The sequence below is a fragment of the Nematolebias whitei genome, chromosome 12 (assembly GCF_014905685.2).
Source record: "Nematolebias whitei isolate Nwh7 chromosome 12, NemWhi1, whole genome shotgun sequence".
Taxonomy (NCBI): domain Eukaryota; kingdom Metazoa; phylum Chordata; class Actinopteri; order Cyprinodontiformes; family Rivulidae; genus Nematolebias; species Nematolebias whitei.
Genome location: NC_056509.1, coordinates 48,970,806 through 48,984,801, shown reverse-complemented (window position 1 = coordinate 48,984,801; position 13,996 = coordinate 48,970,806). Strand labels below are relative to the sequence as shown.

At 44.7% G+C, this 13,996-nt stretch overlaps 1 protein-coding gene across 1 annotated transcript in view; it reads right to left on the bottom strand.

Moving 5' to 3' along the window:
- The window catches only part of ppp4r4 (protein phosphatase 4, regulatory subunit 4), a 37,358-nt gene that overhangs the window by 21,785 nt on the left and 1,577 nt on the right, over positions 1-13,996 (bottom strand). Inside the window, exons 4-11 of the mRNA XM_037685683.1 lie at positions 13,300-13,406; positions 13,102-13,209; positions 12,902-13,023; positions 12,711-12,833; positions 2,302-2,441; positions 1,678-1,797; positions 1,525-1,602; positions 511-594 (exon numbers count right to left, since the gene is read on the bottom strand). Coding sequence (XP_037541611.1) covers positions 511-594; positions 1,525-1,602; positions 1,678-1,797; positions 2,302-2,441; positions 12,711-12,833; positions 12,902-13,023; positions 13,102-13,209; positions 13,300-13,406 — 882 coding nt within the window. The remainder of the gene's footprint in view (positions 1-510; positions 595-1,524; positions 1,603-1,677; positions 1,798-2,301; positions 2,442-12,710; positions 12,834-12,901; positions 13,024-13,101; positions 13,210-13,299; positions 13,407-13,996) is intronic.

The window sequence follows — 13,996 nt, the reverse complement described above, 5'->3', positions numbered from 1 at the left end:
TCAGAACCACCAGAGAACAGAAGGGGAACCATAAGAAGACAAGAGTGTAAACCACCATAGGACAGAGGCAGAACAATCGGAAGACAGAGGCGGAACCATCAGAAGACAGGGATGGAACAGTCAAAAGATTATCCATGTTGAAGAAACAGGATATGTTATGAGGATGTTTGAACAAAAAGCAGGGATTCAAAAACTATCCTCTGGACGTATTCTCTTTGTTGAAACGTTTCGTCTTTAGCACTATCAAACTGGTTGGCCCACTATGTGAAGGTGTTATTTATAAGTTATTGGTGTTATTTATTAATTATGAGCATGCATCAGGATGTTATTTATAAGACTGAGTCTGTTGTGTTTGCTCAGACTGATGAAGCCTTTTGGATGAAAGACGACACGTTTCATTAAAAATATGTCCAGAGGACCTGACTTTACTTTGCTAGATTTTTTTTACCTTAATTATTGAGCATTACCTTTGATGAGAACAAAGACTGTTTGGACTAAATGGTTACTCACTTTGTTGTCCAGTCTCAGACTGTCTCCTCTGGACAGAACCACTTGCAGGGTTTCATCTAACTGGTTCGTTAGAGTGTCCAAAACCTGAAGTACAATGACAACAATCGCCGCTGTAAGTCCACTCAGTGCAGATCATCGGATATCCAATCAGAATACCATGTCCTACCAGCATACATCTGATTTTTAAGGGTAGTTCTGGACCAAGACAGGCCAAGTTCTGGCTCAGACTAAGTACCACTTTTGTAAGATTTTTGAGACCAGTAAGATCTTTTCCTTTTCCCCCTGTATGTCATAATGCTCTGTGTGAATGTTTCTTCAAACAACTTTTACTATATTCTCTGTCCCTGTGTAAATATTTGTGTTCTAAAAGTGAAAAGGTGCTGTGTGATGTCATCATTTTAACCCATCACACCTGAGACACCAGGAGGAGCAACAGGCAGCTGTGGAAATGCCCGCGGACCAGGCAGGGGTCAGGTGTCTTGTTGACGATTGTCAATATCGTTCCAACATGTTGGAAGAGTTATCAGAACCTTTACTTCTTCTGAGTCATATCTGGATGAAAAACAAATCTTCTAGGTTTGACCAAGGAGGGCTCTGCTCCCAGTCTTCAGAGCCCCCCAAACCTTCAGTCTCCACAGCCTCTACAGCCCCAGAGCCCCCAGAGACTCCAGAGTCCCTGAGCCCCTAGAGTCCTCAGAGTCCCCTGAGATGCCTGAGTCCCCAGAGTCCCCAGTGGCTCCAGAGTTCCCAGAGACTCCAGAGTCTCTGAGCCCCCAGAGTCCCCAGAGACCCCAGAGCCAGATGTTAATTGAGATGCTACATTGTATCAAGGTAATGATAGATAGCCTACAAGCTGAAATGAGCACCAGTGAACCTGGGCCATGCAAACAAATCTGACAAGGCGGGCAGGAACTGTCAAATCATACATAACCAACTGGACCCAACAAACCAGCAAGCAGGTCAGTAAAATCATTTTCTGTGACATCACAGAAAGCTCCAGGAGTGGTTTCTCACCTCCAGGGAGTCATCCTGCATCAGTGACAGAAGCTCGTTGTGGACCAGGTGGAACTCAGAACCAAGCAGCTTCACTACCTGGCAGAGAAGGAGGACTGGTCATGTGACCTGAGAAATCAATGAGGATGAGCTACAAGGACTGGTGCTTCTCACCTGGTGGAAAGTGGCTGCTGCATTTTGCCGAACGCTGACCTCTGGGTCTCTACAGAGACTGGAGAAAGATGGGTAGAGGTCCAACAGGAAGTGGGCAGGATCCACAAACACAAGCATGGCCTGGAAAAACAGAACAGGACATTAACTCATCATAAAAAATGTTAAATCATTTAATCTGGACCAGTTTCAGGGAGAAACGTTTTGTCTTCCATCCTGAAGACTTCATCAGTCTGTGGCCTGCAAACCAGATCTGTCCCATAAGTAGCCTTCATTGCTGTGTTTCAAGCCAACCTCCTGTTGGAATCTCAGAAGCTTTTAACACATGCAAAGGACACATCTGTCCAAAACAATCAATCATCATGTATAACAATCAAATGTTTTAGGCCAGATAACCAACTTGCTACTCACAGAAACAGCCTGAGGACACAAAGGCCAAAATGATTCAGAAAGCTAAAAGCCTGCTCCTGAGATTCCAACAGGTCCAGATGACATGATTTAACCTTTTCTTTGCTATCTACCTGGATTATCGAGCCTACAAACCCTTTTTTCCATTAGCTCATCATCTAAAGAACCAGTGAAATCTGAGGGACCAGGACCCTTAAGGTTCTGTGTGTGTATTGGTACCGGCAGGTTGTAGCAACAGTTTGAGCGAATCAGCGCAGACTCGCTGTCGTCTATCTGGTTTCCTTCAGTTGGAAGTCCAGTGATACAGAGAACTTGAAACTTCTGCAGCATAAGATGCTTCTGCTCATCTGACAAGAGACCTGAAAAAAGATACATCATCAGAACAACCAAGGTTCATACAGACGCCACTCTGTTTCTGATCCAAAACCCTGTTAGAACTGTGAAGTTCGATTGCTTTTTGGGGGACTAATGGCGGTGTAATGTGAGCTGCTCCTGCAGAGTTGGCTCTTTTATGAATATTATTGGGCAATTTTTCTTCTTTTTCGACCTCAAGTGATATCCAAGTCATTTTTACACTGCATACTTTTTTCTGGTCACTAAAATGCCACCAAAGTTGACTAAAGGGGGAAGTTCAATTCAATTCAGTTCAGTTTATTTATACAGTATAGCGCCAAATCACAACAAAGTTGTCTCAGGGCACTTTACAGGAACATTCACATACATAAAAGCCAATTAATAAAGTTCTCTATCTAAGGAAGCAGCAGACAAGTTGAATCTTGGCTTTGTCACAGTCTCCCATCCTGAGCAAGCACAATAGTAACAGTGGAAAGGAAAAAACTCCCTTTTTAAAGGAAGAAACCTCCAGCAGAACCAGGCTCAGGACAAGCGGCCATCTGCTTTGACCGGCTGGTTTGAGAGGACAGAAAGGAGAGACAAACGAACACAGAATGGTAGGTCCAGAAATAGGTGCAGGTGTACCTGAAAGACAAAAAAAAAAAAAAAAAAACAACCACATGTTAAGATAGAAAAAATAATTACAAATACAAAACAGGTTGAGCAGAGTAAGTAAAGACAGTAGCAGAGTGAAAAAGTGTGGTCAGTTTGTCCTCCAGCAGTCTAAGCCTATAGCAGCATAACTAAGGGACAGCTCAGGAAACCCAAGCCCAAGCCGATGGTTGTTGAGAGCTTTGTAGGTTAGAAGTAGGATTTTGAATTATATTCTGGCTTTGACAAGGAGCCAATGGAGAGAAGCTAAAACTGGAGAGATATGATCTCTCCCACTAACTCCAGTTAAGACTCTGGTAGCAGCATTTTGGATTAACTGAAGATGTTTTAAAGAAGTATTTGGACACCCAGATAATAAACCATTGCAATAGTCCAGTCTAGACGTGACAAATGCATGAACCAGTTCAATCCAGCCTCACCTGCGGCTAGTTTCTCGTGATGAACCCTCCACCTGTGGGTCCTCTATTTCGTTGCCGGGTATTGCAGCCCAGGCTGCCACAATTAGTGAAGTTGACGCTCTCTAAATGCTCCTCCCTGGGCTGCCACCTTACCGTGGTGGAAGGTTTTGAGTGTCCCAATGATCCTAAGAGCTATGCTGTCAGGGGCTTCATACCCCTAGTAGGGTCACCCAAGGCAGACAGGTCCTAGGTGAGGGACCAGACAAAGTGCAGCCCAAAGACCCCTATAAAGATTAAAATTAATGGAACCAATGTTCCCTCACCTAGACGTGGGTCACCGGGGCCCCACTCTGGAACCGGGCCTGGACGTGGGGCACGCTGGCGAGCGCCTGGTGGCAGAGTGGCAGGAGTGGGCATACTTGTTGCCCCCCATCTTGGTGCTTGTACGTTGGGGTTCACCCCGGTGAACGAGAGGGTGACCTCCCTCCGCCTACGTGTGAGGGGACAGGTTCTGACTATTGTTTGTGCTTATGCACCAAATGGCAGTTCAGATTACCCACCCTTTTTGGAGTCCTTGGAGGGGGTACTGGAGAGTGCGCCTCCTGAGGATTCTCTTGTTCTACTGGGGGACTTCAACGCTCACGTGGATAATGACAGTGAGACCTGGAGGGGTGTGGTTGGGAGGAACGGCCCACCTGATCTGAACCCGAGTGGTGTTCTGTTATTGGACTTCTGTGCTCATCATGGATTGTCCATAACGAACACCATGTTCAAGCATAAGGGTGTCTATATGTGCTCTTGACACCAGGACACCCTAGGCTGCAGTTTGATGATCGACTTTGTTGTTGTCTCATCTGATCTGCGGCCACATGTCTTGGAAACTCGGGTGAAGAGAGGGGCAGACCTGTCCACTGATCACTATCTGGTGGTGAGTTGGCTTCAATGGTGGGAGAGGATGCTGGCCAGACCTGACAGGCCCATTTGTATTGTGAGGGTCTGCTGGGAACATCTGGCAGAGTCTCCCGTGAAACGGAGCTTTAACTCCCACCTCTGGGAGAGCTTCAAACACGTTCCGGGGGAGGTGGGGGACATGGAGTCTGAGTGGGCCATGTTCCGTGCCTCTATTGTCGAGGCGGCTTATCGGAGTTGTGGCCGTAAGGTTGTTGATGCCTATAGCGGTGGTAACCCTCAAACCTGGTGGTGGACACCGGCAGTGAGGGATGCTGTCAGGCTGAAGAAAGAGTCCTATCAGGCTTTTTTGGACTGTGGGACCCTGGAAGCAGCTAATGGGTATCGGCAGTCCAAGCAGCATGTGGCTCGGGTGGTCACTGAGGCAAAATCAATCAAACTTTATTTAGACAGGTAAATCCCATTGAGCCTCGAGGACTCATTTACAAGAGAGACCTGATTTCAACAAAGAAAGATGACAACAATGGACAACAGCAACAACAATAAACAGTTATAAAAGTCATACTGCAGGTTTGTTTGTTTGTTTTTTTTACAAATAGGATGGCTAAAAGGAAAAGGTAACAAAACAAAACAAAAAAAAAACAGCTAGATTCTAAGGCGAATGTAGAAAACTAAAAACAGGAACATGTCTGCATTGGTCCCTGCCAGGAGTCCAACAGATTCTTAAAGCCACTTAGAGAGGTCAAAGGTCGAGAGCTTCAAATCTTTTTACAAGATATTCCAGGAAACAGGAGCGGAGTAGGAGAAGGCCCTTTTGCCTAGTTCAGTCCTCATTGAGGGAACACTGCAGGTAATGATGTCCTGAGAGCGCACGCTGTAGCTGCACTCACACAGAGACATGTAGGAGGAGATGTATGAAGGCAGCAGACCAAGAAGTGATTTAAAGAAGAAAATGTACCAGTGAGAGAGTCTGCGTGAAGTTAATGATGTCCAGTTAACCAGTGAATACTGGGTGCAGTGGTGGGTACGATAATCACAGCCAGTTATGAATCTTAGTGCACCATGATAGACAGCATCCAACATCTGCAGGGTTCTTGTAGGAGCGTTCATGTAAATAATATCACCGTGATCAATGGAGGGAAGGAAAGTTACAGATGCAAGGTGTTTCCTAACATTCAGGGTTAGACAGGATTTGTTTCTGAAAAAGAAACCCAGTTTAACTTTCAGTTTCTTTACCAAGTTTTCCACATGGAGCTTAAAAGAGAGACGTGAGTCGACCAAGATACCCAAATATTTATAGGAATCAACAAACTCAATGGGGACACCATTTGAGGATAAAATCGGAGGAAGAACTGCTGGGACCAACTTCCTGTTTGAAAAAAGCATCTCTTTGGTTTTGTCGGCATTTAGGACAAGTTTGAGGCGGAACAAATCAGTCTGGATGATGTTGAATGCAGATTTCAAAAGCTGGAAAGCCTTAGCAACTGTTTTAGCTCGACAATAAACAACTGTGTCATCAGCATAGAAATGTATGGATGCATTAGGGATGTTTTTACTAACATTATGTATGTAGATTGTAAAGAGGGTGGGTCCTAAGACTGAGCCTTGTGGTACACCATTGTTGACTGTTAAATAACTGGAGGAAGTACCATTATGTTGAACACATTGCCTCCGGTCTGAAAGATAGTTAGAGAACCAACCAATGGTGTGATCTGAGAAACCAATTTCTCAGATCACAAATCACAAAAAACTCGGGCATGGGAGGAGTTCGGAGAGGCCATGGAGAATGACTTTCATATGGCTTCTAGGCGATTCTGGTCCACCATCCGGTGTCTCAGGGGAGAAAGCGTTACACCACCAACACTGTTTATAGTGGAAGTGGTTTGCTGCTGACCTCAACTCAGGATGTTGTGGGTCCATGGGCAGAGTACTTCGATGACCTCCTAAATCTCTCTGGCACATCTTCCACTGAGGAAACAGAGCCTGAAGACTTTGGGTCGGGCTCTCTAATCTCTGGTGCTGAAGTCACCGAGGCAGTTAAAAATATTAAAGTTATTTTAATGAATATACTAACCAGATTTATCTTTATTTCAATGTATCCCCCTATTTTTGCCTGAACAGTTTTTTAAATCTTTAGACCAGATTGTCTCTGATGAAGAGACCATCAGAGACAATATCTCATCCTCCTCAGAGGATGAGAGAAAATTTAACACTGAACACAGCAGCAGTCAACAACAATCTTAAGGCTACTCTCGGCAGACTGCAACTTTTACGGACATCAGCAGGGAGACAGCAGCACTTAAACGGAAAGAGGAGGTGCTGTGCCCAGGGGAAGAAGAGATGATGCCGGGCTGGCGTGCTGGTAGGGCAGAAAGCTAATGCTAGGTCTGGCAGACTCCCGATACTGTCTCTCTTTCTGTCCAACGTCCAGTCCTTGGATAACAAGGACTCAGTCGTGGGCCCTAAACTTTGGAACAATCTGCCCATCAACATTCAACAGGCCACCTCAGTCTCTGCTTTTAAATCTCTCCTAAAAACACATCTGTACTCACTGACACATCTGTACTCATTGACATTTAACACAGGGTGATCAGATTTAGATCTAGTTTTTCATTGATGCTGATTTTGTTTATGCTTTTGTTATTATTCCTATTTAACACAAGGTCATCTGATCTGATTTAGTATTTCATTGTTTCTGACTGAGTTTATGCTTTTTGTTATTATTTCCTTGACTTTTGACACAACGCGATCTGATTTAGTATTTCATTGTTTCTAATTATGTTTTCTGTTTTATATTTTTATTCCATGTGCTGTAAATATATCTTGCTACTTTTTATCTGATGATGTGATATTTTTGTTAAGCACTTTGGTAACAGTTTCTGTTTTAAATGTGCTCTATAAATAAATCTGACTTGACTTGACTTGACTTGACTAACAAGATGGATCTGCTTCAACTGAGAGTGAGTGCCTCAGAGGAGATGAATGAATGTGTGATACTATGTCTCACAGAGACATGGCTAAACAGCAGCATGCCGGACTCAGCGTTTCAGATGGATGGCAGACCTATTTTTTAGTGGACCGCTGTAGCGAACAAATGGGAAAGACGCGCGGACGGGGAGTGTGTGTTTACATAAACAAAGGTTGGTCCACAAACTGTACGCTGATAAAGAGTACATGCTCTGAGGCTTTAGAGCAGGGGTGTCAAACTCACTTCCAAAAGGGGGCCAAAACTAAACCCTAACTAAAGGCCAATTTCTACATTAACTTAAGTCAGATACCCAACCTCTTTTCTTGGTCACAGGTTCCTCAACAAGAGTTTTATTGGTCTCATTTGATGTTCTTTGTTGTGCTTTTTGACATCATAATCAAAGATTACTGAAAAAAATTATGATAGAAGTATTTTACATTTCACATATCATCTTGAGGGCCAGATAAGATGTCAATGTCAATGAGAGCCATTTTGGCCCCCAGGCCTTGAGTTTGACACATATGCTTTAGAGCAACTAACAGTTAAGTGCTGGCCACGTTATTTACCCCGCGAGTTTATGGCTGTGTTTTTAATAGCTCCGGATGCTAATGCTAAAGACGCCCTGAAGGAGATAAATAATAACATCAGCTCACTTTAGAACAAACACCCGGAGGCTTTTTATGTGGTAGCTGGTGATTTTAACCACGTAAATCTAAAGGAGACACTGCCAAGTTTTTATCAGCATGTCATCATAGCAACACGAGGAAGTAATACACTGGACCGTGTTTACACCAACGTGAAAGACGCATATAAAGCTTTACCCTGCCCCCACCTCAGACTCTGATCACATATCAATCCTTCTGGCTCCTGCTTACCTGCCCCTGCTGAGACACTCCAGACCAACACAGGGGTGATTAAAGGGGTGGGTAAGAAACAGTGACTCTATTTTAAAGGACTGCTTTCAACACCCGGACTGGCAAGTATTCCAGGAATCTGCTGTCAAGGAGGGAGGGGAGCTAGACTTGGAAGAATACACATCCTCAGTCCTGTGTTACATTTCTAAATGTACTGATGATGTCTCCACCTTCAGGAATGTAAAAAGCTATCCAAACCAAAAGCCCTGGCTGAATGCAGAGGTATGCACCCTGCCGAGAGCCAGGGACACTGCCTTCAGGTCTGGCAATTCACAGGAGGAAGACAAGGTTAGAGCGGGATGCTAGTATTAAAAGGGCCAAAGCAGCATATGTACAGATGATCCAGGAACACTTCTCCTCACAAAACACACCGAACATGTGGAAGGGCATTAAGTGCATAACGGATTATAAAGGCAGAGGTGCACAATGTCCTAGGGAACCATCACTGCCTGATGCTCTCAACAGATACTATGCATGCTTTGAGGACCCAAACAGACGACCCAGCACCAGACTCACCTTATCACAAGAAGAAGAGTTTCTCAGCATGACCTCAGCAGAAGTAAGGAGTATTTTCAGGAGGATCAATCCTCTCAAGGCAACTGACCCTGACAACATCCCAGGGAAGGTGCTGAAAGACTGTGCCAATCAACTCTGTGAGGTGCTGGCCAACATATTTAACTCTTCCCTCACACAGGCAACAGTTCCCAACTGCCTCAAGACTGCCACCATCATCCCAGTTCCAAAGAGCTCTACAATGACTAGTCTGAATGACTATTGGCTGGTGGCCCTCACCCTGATAGTCACTAAATGCTTCAAAAAAACTGGTCATGACCCACATCAAAGCTAATATCAGCATCAACGTGGATCCTCACCAGTACACATACCGTGAGAATCGATCAACAAAAGATGCCATCTCCTCTGTGGTCCACACTGCTCTCACCCACTTGGAGCAGAAGAACTCCTATGTCCGTATGCTCTTTGTGGACTTCACGTCTGCCTTCATCACCATGATCCCCCAAACCCTGATGGGCAAACTAATCACACTAGGACTAAGTTCCTCTCTATGCAACTGGGTCCTAGACTTCTTAACCAAGAGACCACAGTCTGTGAAGATCCATGACTTCTCCTTCTCCACCATAACCCTCAGCTCTGGCTTCCCTCAGGGCTGTGTGCCGAACCCCCTCCTGTTTACTCTGCTCACGTATGATTGTGCAGCTACCCATCCAGACTGTCACAATGTGACAGTCTGGATGGGTAGCTGCACCTTTTAAAAGGGAGTTTTTCCTTTCCATTGTTGCCACTGTGCTTGCTCAGGATGGGAGACTGCAACAAAGCCAAGATTAAACTTGTCTGCTGGATTCCTTAGATAGAAAACTTGACTAATTGGCTTTTATGTATGTGAATGTTTCTGTAAAGTGCCCTGAGACAACTTTGTTGTGATTTGGCGCTATATAAATAAACTGAATTGAATTGTAAAGTTTGCAGATGATACAGCGGTGGTGGGATGCATCACAAACAATGATGAGTCCAGCTACAGGCATGAGGTGGACTACATGGAGAGCTGGTTTAGGAAGAACAACCTTCATATCGATGTGAAAAAGACAAAGGAGATGCTCGTGGACTTCAGAAGGAACAGCCCCCCCCCCCCCCCCCGCCCGTTCCCCCACCCTCCCAAACATAGGAGGATCTGTGGTGGAAGTGGTCTCCAGCTACAAGTACTTGGGTGTGCACCTGAACAACAACCTCAGCTGGAGCAACAACACCACCAGCCTGATGAAGAAAGATCATCAGAGACTCTACTTCCTCAGACGGCTGAGACGAGCTGGTCTGGGAAGCTCAGTCCTCACCTCCTTCTACAGGTGTGCAGTGGAGAGCATCCTGTGCTCCAGCATCAATGTGTGGCATGGAGGCTGCACAGCTGCAGAAAGAAAAGCTTTGCAGAGAGTGGTGAAGGCTGCACAGAAGATGTTGGAGTCAGTCTCCCCACCATCACAGACATCTACACCTCCAGATGCAGGAAGAGGGCCACCTGCATCATGAAGGACCCCACTCACCCAGCACACACACTTTTTGTCCCACTCCCCTCAGGAAGGAGGTTAAGGAACATTAAGTGTAGAACCACTAGACTGAGGAACAGCCTCTACCCTGATCATCTGTGATGACACTTGATTGTTGATATGTGCTGCTGATTATTTCATGTTGCTGTGTTCATTGGTCCCCATCTGCTCATACAGACTCATGTTCGTGCTGCTGTTGTTTTGACGCATTGTTTTTGTACTATTAGTGCTTAGTGTATTCTTAGTTTAGTGAATGTAGTATATTCTTAGTTCATGACTCGGATACTACTATTGTTTTTCTTTACAATTTGTATTTTGTTGGATGTAACTGGGGCAGCACGGTGGTGCAGCTGGTAGAGCTGCTGCCTCTCAGCGAGCAGGTCCCTGGTTCAAACCCCGGTCCAGGGGCCTTTCTGGGTGGAGTTTGCATGTTCTCTCCGTGCATGCGTGGGTTTTCTCCGGGTGCTCCGGTTTCCTCCCACAGACCAAAAACATGCATGTTAGGCTGATGGTAACTTTAAATTGTCCCTAGGTGTGAGAGAGAGAGTGAATGGTTGTTTGTCTCGTTTGTCTCTATGTGTCCCTGTGATGGACTGGAGACCTGTCCAGGGTGTCCCCGCCCCTCGCACAGTGATTGCTGGACATGGGCACCAGCGACCCCCGTGACCCAAAATGGAATAAGCGGGTAAAGATAATGGATGGATGGATGGATGGATGTAACTGGGACCCTGTGTACATAGTTTTGTCCCACCTCATGTACCACGTGTGATGAGAATGACAAATAAATTTCTCTGACTCTTCTTGTGGAGTGGAAGGGCCCCCAGACTCGGACTCTCTCTGTTGCAACAGTTTACCTCTAAATGTGGTCTTTCTCTACCCAATTTTTTAATCTATTACTGGTCTTCACATATTCACAAACTGACTCATTGGCTAAATTCACCTAATTTGATCTGGTGTAATCTTGAAATTCATAAATTTCTTCATCTTTTTTCACCTGCCTCTATTATCTATTCATCACTTCCTATTAAATTATCTTCTGTTACTTTAAATCCCATAGTGTTCTCTAAAATTAAGATTTGGTCTCAGTTCAGGTCTCATTTCAAATTTGTGTCTCCCTCTAACAGAATGCTGTTGTTAAAAAAATGACCTGTTTCCCCCTGCTCCTACTAATGCCGTTAACAAAGATCGTGTTTTTCTTAGTTTTTCAGAATTGTCTTCAAAATTTAACCTGCCTCCTTCTCACTTGTTTCTCCATTTCCAAATTAGACACTGTATTTCAGCATTGCTTCCAAATTTTCTGACTTTCCCTGCTGACCCAGCGTGGGTCGACCTTCTGATTCTTAGGCCTAATAAGAAATCACCCCTTCCTAATATATATGGAACAGTGATGACAACTGAGTCTGACTCATCTGGAGCATGGATTAGGCACTGAACTGTCTGAATCATGGTGGGATGGGGTGATTCTCAGTACACGTTCAAATACACCTGTGCTAAATTACAGTTCATACAGTTTAAAGTAATAAACAGAGTCCACTTTTCAAAATCCAGTTTATCTAAAATCTTTCCCTCAGCTTTAGACCAGTGTGACAGATGTCAGACTTCACCTTCAACTTGAGTCATGTTTTTCTTCTGTCCATGTTTGCATAAATTCTGGAGTGATTTCTTTTCTGGACTTTCAGGGGTTTTTAGAACCCAGATCCAAAGTGACCCACTAACGGCCATCTTTGGAGTTCCAGTACCGTCTCCCCTGCAAAATGAGATTTTAGCTTTCTTTTCCTTCTTGCGAGATGCTGCATTTTACTCTTCTGGAAATCTCCCACATCTCCATCTACATTACTATGGCTTAACACTGTCAGGATGTTTTTGAGGGTGGAGAAGATTTTACTAACAATGAAGTGTAGTTTAGAAAAATGTACTCACAAGTGGACAACCTTTGTGGAGTACCTCAAGTCTTTACCTCCTTAGTGTGTAGAATTGTGTAATTTACTTACCATGTTACAAAGTTATAAAGATTGTAAACTATTCTTATTTAATTTAGACCCCCACTCTATCTTTTTCTTGATTTTTATTTGTTTATTTATTTTATTTACTTAATTTTTTTCTCTGTTCTTGCATTTGTACGATGTTTTATATTGTCATCACCGTTGTATAATATTTTGATAAATAATAAAAAAAAGAACTGTGAAGTTCTCAAACTACCCAGACGTGGTGACCCTAAAGACACTTTTCATACCTGGTTGAACTCAACAGCAAAGCCTCCAACTCTCAGAAAGACATGCAAAGTTTCTGACCCTGTCTAAAGCAGAACCAGACCTGCTTGGATTTGATGCAACCTGGACCTGGAGTTTGGTTGGTACTATAGGATGCTGGTTCTCACCTGACAGCCCATTGCAGAGTGTCCCAAACCGGAAAGACAAGGATGCTGTGATGACTTTGTCCACCTGTGACGAAGCATCGCATACTGATGTCACCATGGGCACCAGGACATGGAGGCGGTCATCTGAAAAAGAGGAAGGGTTTTGCTATCAGTGCTAACTGAGACTGAAGTTTGATGCAGTTCAGACTCACCGCTGTCCATCATCTCCATGAGGCTGACGATGCTGTCGAAGGCAGCCAGTCGAACACTACTCTCCTCATCTCCAGCTAGCTCCACCAGCTCAGGAAGAAGCTCAGTTCTGGTATCATCGACCCTGAAGGACAAATTCAACCTGCGGTGTCAACACAGCAGGACATCACACTAAAGCATGCAGGGTTAGTTTTTGGTTTACCCAATGGCCTGAGCAATGCTCTCAAACTGCTGGCAGATACAGACTTGAACCTCTGGTTCCACATCTTGACACAAAGACCGGGCCAGTGGCAATAGCTCCTTTTTCACTCTGATGGACAGAAACACATCTGAACATTCCTGCTCAGTCATACTGCTGCAGTCACAGTGAGATTATGCTTGTATTTCACGCTCAGCTCACATGTGGGACTCAAACTTGGGGGCAACTTTTCCTAAAATACGGCAGCTGGCCAGACGAGCATGAATAGACTGAGAAACCCGAGATTGGTACAGGAGAGGGTTGAGAACCTGAAAACAAAATCAGAATCAGAATGCCTTTATTGTCACAGAAGCAGAACAAAATTACATTTGAGTACAGCCCGTCCAAAGAAAACAACATGGACGAGAGTGTCTAAGGCTGCAACCACATGGGAGGCGCTACCCTTGTCATTAGATAAGGTAAAGGGAAAACACGAGGAAAAAGGAGGTAAAAAATATCACCTCACACTGTTTCCTTGATGGGACACAGTGTGAGGTTGCCAAAAACCTCATCACAAGAAAAAGCAACATGCAGATGACATAATAAGACATATGCATGTGAAGTGGGTGAGGGTGGAGCTTCCAGCACAGGCCGCCCAAGTGAGTGACGCAGCCACCTGGCGCCTTCACGCCTTAACCTGGGTTACTGCAGGGGGCAGAGGCCAAAATGAGCAAGGCCAGCGAAATCAGTGAGTTTGAGAAGTAAGTCAGTGAACACTGTCCAGATAGCCCCCCCACCCCACCCCAGCCACAGTCCTGATAAGTGATGGTGCTGTGTTTATCAGCTAGTTAGGTAGAGCTCTGCCACAGGTCCATGTCCTGTGAACCACCACTCCCACCACAGTTACCAGAAATGTTTA